At 38.0% G+C, this 12462-nt stretch overlaps 1 protein-coding gene across 6 annotated transcripts in view; it reads left to right on the plus strand.

Moving 5' to 3' along the window:
- Positions 1-12462, plus strand: part of HOOK3 (hook microtubule tethering protein 3) — an 86433-nt gene that overhangs the window by 2320 nt on the left and 71651 nt on the right. For all 6 annotated transcript variants that reach the window (XR_008425895.1, XR_008425894.1, XM_024578785.3 and 3 more), the window contains exons 2-3: positions 3546-3631; positions 11715-11787. Coding sequence is in view for 4 of the 6 variants with exons in the window: in XM_024578785.3 (XP_024434553.2) it covers positions 3546-3631; positions 11715-11787 (159 nt within the window). In the remaining 2 variants the exon portion in view is untranslated. The remainder of the gene's footprint in view (positions 1-3545; positions 3632-11714; positions 11788-12462) is intronic.

A 12462-nucleotide genomic window follows, 5' to 3' on the forward strand; every position in this document is an offset into this window, starting at 1 on the left:
AAACATTTTAAAACATTATACATTGAAATGTTTCAAAACCAAGTTGAATTTAAATGCTGTGTTTGTTCTAGTTTTCATTATAAAAAGCACAGTTAAGTGCTGATGTGGAAAATGTTTGCGGTAACTGAAAATGTACCTTCAGCCTCGTAATTCCCCTCCTGTCTGGAGGCCAAATTAATGCTGAACAGAATCCTAAAATTAAATGGAAGGGGAAAGTGTATGCAGTACACTCCAAAGACAAGTCTCCTATGTAGAATAATTCACTTTATTTTACATAAACTTATTGCAAAGTTGTGTGGTTTCTTTGCACATACCAGGTTAGAGGGTAACTGCAGTATTCGGCAAAATACACACAGCTGTCGGTAACATAGAAGATGCAAGAAATCAAAGTTTAGTCTGGGTGATTCAGTGGTTGAGCTAAGAGTCTTAGATAACTTCGGGAGCCTCCATTAGGATCCTGAATCTCAAATAAAAGTTTATTTTAACTATATAGCATTTAGTTTGAGGTTAGAGGTATATAGTACATTTTAGAAAGCCTTCTACTAGAAGTAGTAAAAATAATAAAAGTTCAGCACTTAATGGAATGACTCTTAGTCACCTATGTAGAATTCATGTCTGTGGAACATCTCTTTGCCCTAAATGCTAAATAAATTGCTGTCGTATCAAAAAGCTTGGTCCAAGAGCCAAATGTTTCAAATTTTTGTTGAAAGAAGAATACTTACGAAAAGACAAGTATCCCTTCTTCCTATACCTGTCACCTTTGGTTTAAATAAACTGTCCTTTGGACCACCCTGGTCCAAAAAGAAGAAGAAAAAGTATCACCCTGCCCATGGAAAACATCTGAAACTTCAATTCCAAATCAGAGTTCATGCTTCAAGCAAGTTCAGCCGGATGTGCTTGAAAATTTCCACTCTACCTCCTTTCCCCACCCTGTGAGTCAAAAATGGATTCTTACCTGTTAGAAAAATCTGCCCTGCCTAGTACACCTGTCAGCCTAATTTCTTGAATTGCATATGAAAAGAGTGCTCTTTCCTAGGTTATAGAGACTGAAAAACCAGAAAAAAATCTGGGAGGTTACCAGTTAATGGCAAGAAGCGAGTGGAAAAAGAATTATCATCACATAGGCCAGCACATTTCTTCTGGGAAACTCAGTCACTTTAACATATCCTTATAGTTTTCATACTACTTGTTTAGTTGTCTATAGGATGTACCCTAGTGTGTAAAATTAGGAAGGGTCGAATTTTTGTGATGATGTGTTCCCCCTTCCATTCCCTGTGCTTTGCTTAAGTCCATTCTCTAATAATTTTTGTCCTCTAATGGACAAATAAAAAAAATCAGATGTACAAAAGTTAAAGCACATATTTTTTAAAGCTTTAAATTATTTTTAATAGAGGGAGAGTATAACATGGTAGTTACTAGTATAGGTTCTGAAATTAGACCACCTGGGTTCAAATTTTGATTTTTATTTCATACTGTGAGTGACTTTGGACAAGTAGTTTCCTCTGTGTTTTGATTGTATTCGATTTAGAACTAAGAAGGGGTTCTTATGCTTTACTATTGATCAACAGCATTGGAGGGCTCGTTAAAATACTGAATGCTAGGCCCCATGTCCAGAGTTTTAATTCAGTAGGTCTGGCTGGGGCCTGATACTCTGCATTTCTAACTAGTTCCTAGGTGATGCTATTGTTAGTGGCTGGGGACACCATACTTTGAGAACCACTGCTCCACTGAAGGTTTGTTAATCTTAGCATTATTGACACTTGGGGCCAGATAATACTTTGGTATAGGCCCCGCCTGTGCATTATAGGACATTTAGTGGTAGTACCCCTGGCTTCTATCCACTTGATACCATTAGTGCCCGTCCAGTTGTTACAACCAAAAATGTGTCGTAGGGAGTGACGTTGCCTCTGGTGGAGAACCACTGCTATAGAAGTACTAAGTCAGGTGATCTCATGCTTTCCTCTTCTCCTGCTTTTGTCGGGGAGGGTGATGTGGGGGTTGGGTGGGGTTAAAATGACTTCTTGGAATTAAAAGAAAGGTTATGAGCCTTCAGGTAAAATGTTATGCCTTAATGTAGTTAGGTGCAGTTATCTTTAAATTTTATAGTACTGCTATCCTAAAGTATCTTACAGACATATAATCCAATCAATAAAAATGTGTGAAGACAGATGGTCACCTGAATGTTAGTCCCAATATTCCCAAGGTCACTGCAAGGTGAGCAGCAGCAAGAATTCCTTTAATGATGATACTGATTCTCAACAGAATCAGTATGGTCTTTATACAGGGGTGGGCAAAGTAGGTTTGCAGTTGTTCACATGGAAAATAATACAATAATTAGTAAATAATAATACAAAAATAAGCTGTGTTTTGCACACTCACAACTGTAAGCCTCCTTTTGCCCACCCCTGTACCATGTGGACTGCGTGGCCTCACTCTCCTGCTAACTCCCATTGCTCTTAGGATAAGGTCCTAACATCGCTTATGAGGTTTTGCACAATCATGCTTGGTCTTTAACTCTGTCTTTCACCATTTTACTCTTTTTTTTCTGTTCCAGCTCCTCCTCCAGTTTCTACCCCCCACCCCCTAATTCATGCCAAGCTGTTTTTCATTCCTAGATTGTATCCTACTCTAACTTCTAATCTTTGTGCTTGCTGTTTACATTTCCTGTAATACCCTTTCATTTAACTGACCTATAAACTGTGTGAGAGCATGGCCTGCATCTGTCTGTCCTCAGTGATTTATGTCCTTCTGAGTCCGGCTTACACTGCTGGGTATAATCGTTGCTGGCTCAGCTGTATTATCTCACTCATGGAAATAAGTTCTGCTGTTTTTTGGCCACATCGTGTTGACCAGAGTTAGTTCTAATTCAGAATGCATTTAAAATCAAAGTGAATTAAGTATCTAACCTCACCATAATGTGAATTCTACATTTTTATAGATATTTTTGGCTTTGAGTAAAAGAAGCCTCAAGCTGGCCAGGCTTAAACAAGAGATTTATCTCACATAACAGGAGGCTTCAAGGTTTTTAAATTTAGTGGATCGATTTTGGTCTCCAGAACTTAGTTTTTCTGTACCCGTTCTCTGCATTCCACTGCACTGGCCTCATCCTAAGATAGATTCACTTAATGGTCATCGAGAGACTGCTTGTGGTGATTGAGGCAGCATGTTGATTCACTTCAGGAGGAGATAGCCTCTCCTTTCCCGGAAGTTCAAGTACGCATTCTCTTGCATCTCTTTGGTCCAAATGGTCTTAGCCCTATGCATCCCTGAATCAGTCATTGGTAAATGGGGTGAAGGTGCCATAACTATTTTAGATGATCATCTGTGAATAGAATGGATGCTGGGAAGTCACCCAGTGTCCTTTACAATTTCTCTTTTGCCAAAGGGAAAAAGTTACAATAACCTGAAGGAAATTTCCCGTAAGGGAAAATATTTCCTACTCTCTGCCTTTTAAAACTTACTACAACTCCCAAGAGCTGATACTCACAAAAAGAAGCCTAAGAAATCTTCTGTATAGTAAACCGTGGAATCTTTTTCCCCTTCAGATCCAGACATTTAATGTGGATGCACCATGCCAGACCGTGGAAGATTTAACGAGTGGGGTTGTGATGGCCCAGGTTCTTCAAAAAATGTAAGAATAAATTGCTTTATTTTTTTATGTCATTATACATGGATATTTGATTAGATTAAAACATGGGGAAAAAATAAAGTGCTTGTATGAGATGTATGTCGCACATAATATAAGAACTGTAAGCAGGAGTGATAATTTTAACGGCATGCACTTGTTCAGGTGCAGATTGACTGGCTGCAAGTTTAATTGGGGCTGTAACAGTTAAAATACTCCAGTGGTTTTAGCAGGATTATTTGTCCTTATGTTTTTTTAGCATAAATTTGACAGAAATTTTTATATTAGTAACCAGGTTTTGCTATTGTAGCAAAATCTAGGAGGTTTACTCCCAAGTCATAATGCTGAAATGTAACAGTTTTTCTCTAACCACCCATATAAAATAATTGACAACCATCCCCCTATGCTCTGTATCCCTTTTAACCATTTGTATTCTTTTGCAGAATACATCTTATGTGAACACTATCTTATATACCATATATTCTCTTGTTCGTTTGTTATTTGCTGCTGCCCCTGCCCCCCACAAACACGTGTACTTGTAAGCTCCATATAGAGCAGGGTATGTTCTTGTTTGCTGTAGTGTTGTAGCGCCTAGGGCAATGCCTGATGTTTGGTTGAATCATATGAAAATGACCTTTATTTGTAGATAAACAATGGCCAAATATTAGCAATTTCTTTTAAGACTTTTAAATTTTTATTTCTCTTTTTAGGGAGAGGGGGAGGGAAGGAGAAAGAGAGGGAGAGAAACATTGATGTGCAAGAGAAAAACACTGATCTATTGCCTCTTGCACCCTGCAACCAGGGTCTTGGCCTGTAGCCCAGGCATGTGCCAACTGGGAATTGAACTGGTGACCTTTTCAGCTTACTCATAGTAATAATGCTGAAATGTAACAGTGAGTTTTTCTCTATAATCACCCATGTAAAAATAATTGACAACCATCCCCCTGTGCTCTGTTCGATTCCCAGTCAGGGCACCAGGGCACATGCCTGGGTTGCAGGCCAGGTCCCCAGTAGGGGGCACACAAGAGGCAACCACACATTGATATTTCCCTCTCTTTCTCCTTGCCCTTCTCTCTCTGTAAAAATAAATAAGTAAAATCTTTAAAAAAAATATTTGTTGGGTTTGATGCAGTTTGTCTTCTGAAGCCCTGAGCACTTGTCAGCCTGATAATAATATAAAAGGATTTGCATATGACTAGCTAGGATTTCCTGTAGTTCTATTGAGAATCGATGTCATCATTAAATGAATTCTTGCTGTTGTTTACCTTACAGTAAGCTGGATACAGTTGCCCATCTGAGAAGCAGTTCAAATGCCTGCATTACAGAGAATCTGTGTGCCTTTAGCATTGGGGGCTCATGCTTAAAAACTATAACTTGAACATGGCACATCTTTCCAGGTATACAGGTGTACAGACTTTCTGATAGAGCTCAAGAAGGCTCATTTGAAATCTGACCAGAGTGATCTTGTGATTTTCGTGGTCACTTCTGAGTGGTTCCCTAAAAAATTTTAGCCTTTGAATGGTCTAGAGAGTTTCACTGAAGTTCTTTTTTTTTAACATCAAAAAAATTATTTATTTTTAGAGAGGGGAAAGGAGGGAGAAATAGAAGGAAAGAAGCATCATCGTGTGGTTGCCTCTCATGTGCCCCCTACTGGGGACCTGGCCCACAACCCAGGCATGTACCCTGACTGGGAATTGAACTGGTGACCCTTTGGTTCGCTGACTGGCATTCAATCCACTGAACCATGCTAGCCAGGGCTCAAGTTCTTAATAAATATTATTTCTGGGCATGTAGACATAGTAAGTGAACCTACAAAGTATGTGTCAGTGAATGAATTTGTTGCTTAAATTGGTTTGGGTAGGATTTCTCTCACTTGTAGAAACCAGAAGAAAGACTATATCGATTTACCAAATGAAGATCAAAAGAAACTATTGTATTCTACAAAATGGTTACCTTAATTTACCAAAATCAGAAGACTGTATCAATTTACCAAATAAAGATCAAAAGAAACCATTATGTTCTACAAGATGGTTACCTTAATTTACCAAAGTCTTGTGGGCATATTTCTCATCAATACTTAGATTTTTAACTTTTTTTCCCAAAATGCTTTCCTTTTTCTCTTTTGTTGAGATATAACACATACAGAAAAGCATACCTAAAAAGTGATGAGTTTGTGTTGGTGTATCTATGTATGTTGTATGTATATGTATATCTATAGATGCATCTATGTAACCACCACCCAGATTGAAATATAACATTTCTAGCACCAAGATTCATTTCATGGCCCTCCCCAATCAATTTCCCTTGCCCCAAAGATGTTTGTGACTTCTACATCATTAGTTTGTCCTGTTCTTGGATATCTTATTAATTGAATCATACAGTGTATATTTTTATTTCTCACTTCTTTCACTCAATATAATATCTGTGAGGTTCATTCATACTGTTGCATATCATCTATTTTAAGTAATTCTATAATATATTCAACTTCTCTGGAAGGTCAGTCCCTCTGTTGTCAGTGTGATATTTATTGAAGGGCTACTTGGGTCAAGCACTGGTGATGTAAGGGTAAGCAACAACTCACAGGGTAATTGCCTTCAGAGAGTTTATAACCTGGAGAGAAACAGATTTTAAATAACCATGAAAACAAAATTGCTACTGTAACAAGTTCTGCAGAGGAGGAATACATAGTGTCATGACAGTTTGTAAGAGGCATATTTAACTTAGTCAGGGAAGTCATGAACATTCTACCTGAGTAAATATAGATCGAATCTGAAGGATGCTTGGAAACAGGTTTCTTAGCAAAGGGCAGAGCATATGTAGCGGCCTTACAGGCTGATGGTATATGGTGAACACCACCACGGAAAGAAAGAGGGTCCAAGTGGTTAGAGAAGAGGGGGGGCATGGTACAAGATGTGGGTGGAAAGGTGGGTGGAGCCAAACCATGTAGGACTTGTGTCTTTATCCCAAGGGCCATGAAAAGCAATGGAGGGGTTTTATTTTGGGGGAGGTGTTAACATAGATTTATGTTTTGAAAATTTTCTGGCTACAGGTATAAAATGAATTGCAAGAGACAATAACAACAACAGATGATCGATTTTAAAGAAATTTGTAATAACTCAGAAGGGAAATGATGGTACTTTAGACTAGGAGGTGGCAAAAGAGATCGAGATAGGTGGATAGACTCAAAATGGTATAATAAATCAAATTTTAATGATTGATATGGGGTAGTCAGTAAAAGGTGGTTATCAAAATTGACTGTTAGGTTTCCAACTTAAGCAAATACGCAGAAGAGGGTGTGAACCACTGATGTGGGGACACCGAAAGGGGATCTGATGCGAAGGAGAGCTGCGTGTATCGTGAGTTTGGGTTGGGGAACATTGACTGCTAGTGGTTTTGAGACAGGAAGAGGAAATGCGAAGTTAGCAGTGGACCCTACAGGCCTGGAGTTCAGAAGGGGAGTCTGAAACTGGAGATAACCAAGTTGCATATTTTTTCATTGAAGCCGAAAGTGTGGACTACGTCACTCAAGGAAGAGTATAGGGTAAGAAGAAAAAGTGCATAGCCTGAGCCTTGAAGAACTTTAACATTTAATTGTTGGTTAAAACATTAACTCGCAAGGTATGAGGAAGGTCAGTAAAGTAGGTGTGCCGCGAAGAGGGTTTTACTGGGAATAACAAGTCTTTTCATTTTGTCTGAGTTGATAAGTGAAAAACTACATATTTTTGTAATTTTAGTAGAACTTTGATCAAATCTGAACAGATCTAAGTAAGCTTATTGTTAGTATAACTTATTTTTTCTCTAGCTTTTAGAGTCACTTTCTGTTCCTTTGCTTTCCAGCTTCCCAGATTCTGTTGTTGTTGTCTTTTCTCCCTCTCGGTTCATGTCCCCCTCGCTTTTTCTTTTTCAATGAATAGACTGTTTTAGAGCAGCTTTAGTTTCACAGCAAAATTCAGCGGATGAGCATCCCCCACTCTCAGCATCCCCAGCTGAGTGACACGTGGTTAGAGTTGACGAAGACACATTGTTGTCACCCATGTCCCTAATTCAGAGTTCGTCCTGCGCTTTACATTTTGTGGGTTTTGACAAATGTGTAATGACATGTGTCCACCACTATGGCATACCACACAGTAGTTTTACTACCCTACCCATCGCCTTTGTTCCACCTGGCCATCACTCCTTCCCCGGCTCCTTGCCAACCGCTAAATCACTGATCTCTTTACTGTCTACATAGTTTTACCTTTTCTAGAATGCTCTGTAGTTGGGATCATACAGTATATATAGCCTTTTTCAGATTGGCTTTGTTAAACAAAAATTTTAACTTCCACGGGTGAAAGTCTTTTTATTTTATTTTTTATGTATTTTTTTTTGTTACCATTTTTATACTCCTATACCTTCTTCTACCTCCGGCTACTCCCTCCTCTATCCCCCCTCACCCCCCACAATCATCTCTTTGTTGTCTGTGTCCATGAGTTCTTTTTTCTTTTTGGGTCGACCCCTTCGCCTCCCCTACTCAGGGGAGGCTGTCAGCCTGCTGTCTCTCCAGTTCTGTTTCTGTTTTGCTTGTTAGTTCAGTTTGTTCATCAGATTCAACATGTGAGTGAAATCACATGCTACTTGTTCTCTGCCTGGCTTATTTCACTTAGTGTAATGTTCTCCAGGTCCATCTACACTGTCACAGAGGGTAAAATTTTCTTCTTTGTATGGCTCAGTAGTACTCCATTGTATAAATGTACCACAGCTGTTTTATCCACTTGTCTACTGATGGACACTTGGGCTGCTTCCAAATCATGGCTGTTGTGAATAACACTGCAATGAACATAGGGGTGCATTATCCTTTTGAATTACTGTTTGGGTTTCTTTGGGTAAATTCTCAGAACTGGAATTGCTGGGTCATAACAAAATTCCATTTTTAATTTTTTGAGGTAAGCCCACACTACTTTCCACAGTGTTTGCACCAATCTACATTCCCACCAACAGTGCACAAGGGTTCCCCTTTCTCCACATCCTCTCCAACACTTGTTGTTTGTTGATTTATTGATAATAGCCATTCTGACAGGTGTGAGATGACATCTTTTTAAAAGAAAGGGTTTACTAGACTATCGCTAGCAAAAAGGAAGGCCAGTCTTGGGGTTTGGAGTCTAGACCACCCCCAGCAGCATGGCTAGGTGGAAAACACAACATCCCTCATCCCAGAGTTCTGCAAGCATTTTTATACGTCAGGTTGGGGGGAGAAAGATGTGAGCTGTTCTGAGAGAATTTGCACTAGCTGTAGACAAGGGGAACGGGAGAAGCTGAAGTAGGGCCAGTCCAGCAGAGTCCATAAAGCTCACATGTAAAACCAGAAGTTGAGGCTCCTGGGGTTCAGTAGCATCTGACTGGTCTCCCTTTCTAAAGATAGCCACCTCGTGGTGATTGCTGGGGAGGGGGATTTAAGGGGACTAAATGGTAATGGGGGAAAAAACCCTAGAAAGATTAAACTTAAAAAATAGCCACCTGGAAGTTAATTTAATTATTCCAACATACACTGAGGGGTGTGAGCAGTCTTTTCCTAATTTTTGCACTGCAGTTATTACCTGATAACCCCTTTTTATCTTTTCCTTCTACCCTCTGGCCTGCTGTAATTTAACTTAGGACATTCAGAATTTTCTTTGTCAGCTTATTTTTCACTTGGCAACATTACATTTAAGGTTCTTCCCTGTGTTTTTGTGGCTTGATAGCTCACGTCCTGTAGCACTTCCCACCCTGTTTCTTTCACAGCGTTATTGAGAGGAAATTGGCATACAATAAATCGCACATTTTTAAAGTATAGAATTTGACACATTTCACCACAGTCAAGATAATGAGCATATCAATCACTTCAAAAAGTCTTTCAATCCCGTTTTCCTGCCAACCCTTTCCCATCACCAGGCAACCACTGATTTGCTTTCTATCACTACAGATTCATTTGCATTTTCTCTCTATATATTTTTTGTTTTTTAGATTTGATTTATTTGATTTTTGAGAGAGGGGAGGGGAGGGAGGAAGAGAGGGTGAGAAACATCGATGTGTGAGAGATATATTGATCTATTGCCTCTCACACAACCCCAACTGGGGACCTGGCCTACATCCCAGGCATGTGCCCTGACTGGGAATTGAACCAGTGACCCTTTGGTTCTCAAGCCAGCAGTAAATCCACTGAGCCACACCAGTCAGGGCCGTTTTATTTTTTTGAGGGTAGAGCTGTGGCTTCTTTAATGCAGCACAATTATTCTGGGATATGTTTCTGCTTCTGCCTGTGTTCACAGTGTGTGCCTATTGCATTGAAAGGCTGTTGCATAACCTCTTCATGTACTCATCTGGTGATGAGCATTTGGGTGATTTTCGTTTTGGCCTATTACAAATAAAGCTGCTGTGAACATCAGTGAACAAATGCTTGTCTGGGTAGACATATGCTTCCATTTCCCTTGCGTATAGCTGACTGTCCAGTAAATATTTAATAGGGGACCAAACTATTTTTATGTATTTAAAAGATTGTTAGAAAATAGGGCTAAGAAACAAAATATCTATAAAAATACTAAGGTTTGTTCATAGAAATGCCATATTAAGGAATGGAATCCAAATACAGTGTTTGTTTTAGACCCAATCTTAATTTGGGGAAGTCCAGTAAGAACCTTACAGTGCTTAAATAATTTTAGCAGTAGAAATAAAATTTATTTTTTTCTGTGAAGGCAATTGCGTCAGACGTTATATTTCTGCAATTACATTAAGGATTAAAATGAATGGATTTATCCTTTAGCTTAAGGTATGACTGGTACATAAGTTACAGCCGAATATGATGTTACTGGAAAAATCTAAGGAAATGACTTTGTAAGTTTCTTTCTTAATTTCTTGTTTCTAAAGAAGAGTTGGGACATAGTAAGCTATCTTTAGTTTCTTACTCATGAAGAACACTCCCAGTAACATTATCAGTTGTTATTTCCTTATCTGTGCAGAGCTACAATCTATTGAGATTTTGGAGAAAATTACTTTTATGTTGTTTTGTCTTAGCCTGAGAGCATCAATTAAGCACTACTTAGAAAACATTGCTGAAATTGTAACTACTTATCCAAACAGGTTTCTGCTTAACAAGTCAACATTTGTTACTAGGAAAAGTCACACAGAGTTTAAGACTGGTAGATGCCTATTCCTGCTATATTCTGTCCATGTAGTAGATTGGAAGCTTATTAAGTGAACATGCTATCACTTTCCAAATGTATTTCAGTCTACAAATGTAGAGAACCTGCTGTCTGTCAGACGTGAGGAATTGGGCAGCGGTGAATGAGAATACAGACATTCTGTGGTGTTGAACAAATAATTTCTTAGAGTTGGGTTTCAGAACCTTTGGAATGAGGATTGTGCTGGGCTAAAAGTTTTGTTTTTGTTTTTCCTTTCTAGTGGTTATAGATTTTAGGAGATGTTCCTAAGAACAATGACCATGAGTATATTCAGGTTGCGTCCTTGTTTCGTTTTGTCCACACCAGTGTTGTGTCAGATTGTAAGCCTTTTTCAAACAGAAGCAGTGTCCAGCTTTGTCTAATGCCCAGTGTTGTATCTGAGAAAATAGGTTCTCAGTTTTGTATTTTGAAAAACTGACACTTTATAAACAGTATTGGTGATATTTGAAGTATTAAATGATGGAGGTCATTGAAATATTAACTGAAAAATTTATTTTAACCTCCATAATGTATTTCCTTTGTTTAAAATTATGTCTATTTAAATTTTTCAGATATTAACATGGTGTCTGTAAAAGTTGGTATGTTATTCCAAGTTAGTGTACTTATCTGTCATTTGTTTTTAAAATATATTAACTATGTTACTGTTTTTCATCTTTTACTTTGTTTTCTGATAAAATGTGTCTGTATTTTAATGAGCTAGTAACAGATTGATTGTAGAAAAATCTGTAATGATACCTGGTTTCATGTACTGAGTTATTCAGTGGCTGTTACTTGGCAAATTCATTTTTATGTTGCAGTTAAGTGATGATATGGAATAGGTTTCAATTTTCTTGGTTTTCTTTTTTTTTCCTTGATACTTACATGATGTTAATATGCTACCTTTTTCTTATTTGTAGAGATCCTGCATATTTTGATGACAATTGGTTAAACAGAATCAAAACGGAAGTGGGAGATAATTGGAGGCTAAAGGTATTATCTTTTTATTTTTCTATCTGTAAATTAGTCTCTTATTTCTGTATATGTAGTATTTGTCGATTTTAGATCACTTGTGTCCAGTGAGTTTTAGGAACTTAGATACTCTGTAGCGAAATCATCTAGAATTGAAGGCTGGAAGTGATCTGTAATTGCTCACAGAGACAGCATGTCAGTAAAGCCCAGGGACTGAATGAACACGTGGACTCCTGAGCCAGAGTGCCTGTGTCCCTCTCTCAGCTTTGCCATTTACTATCTATGGGAAAGTCTTTTTACCTTTCTGTGCCTCAGTTTCCCTGTATGTGAAACAAGGATTGTAATAGGGTCCACCTCATAGAAATAAATTAGTTAATGTATGTAAAATACCTAAGGTAGTTCATGGCATGTGTTATGTTCGATGCTAGTATTATTAATAATGAGAAGATATTGGGAAACAAACTATCATTTTAGATGAACACATTGAATTTTAAGGCATTGTAATTTAAAATGTTCAAATATGAAAAAAACGAACATATTAGAATAAAGGAAATAAAGTATATTATATGTTTTCCATATTTCCAAATTTTCCTACAAGTATAAACATTAGTTTATGAATTTTTTTAAAATCAAGTTTTCAGTTCATTTTTTTTCTTAAAAATAAATATGTCTTGGATTAACCACTGGATTGCACTG

The sequence above is a fragment of the Desmodus rotundus genome, chromosome 13, assembly GCF_022682495.2.
Source record: "Desmodus rotundus isolate HL8 chromosome 13, HLdesRot8A.1, whole genome shotgun sequence".
Lineage (NCBI taxonomy): Eukaryota > Metazoa > Chordata > Mammalia > Chiroptera > Phyllostomidae > Desmodus > Desmodus rotundus.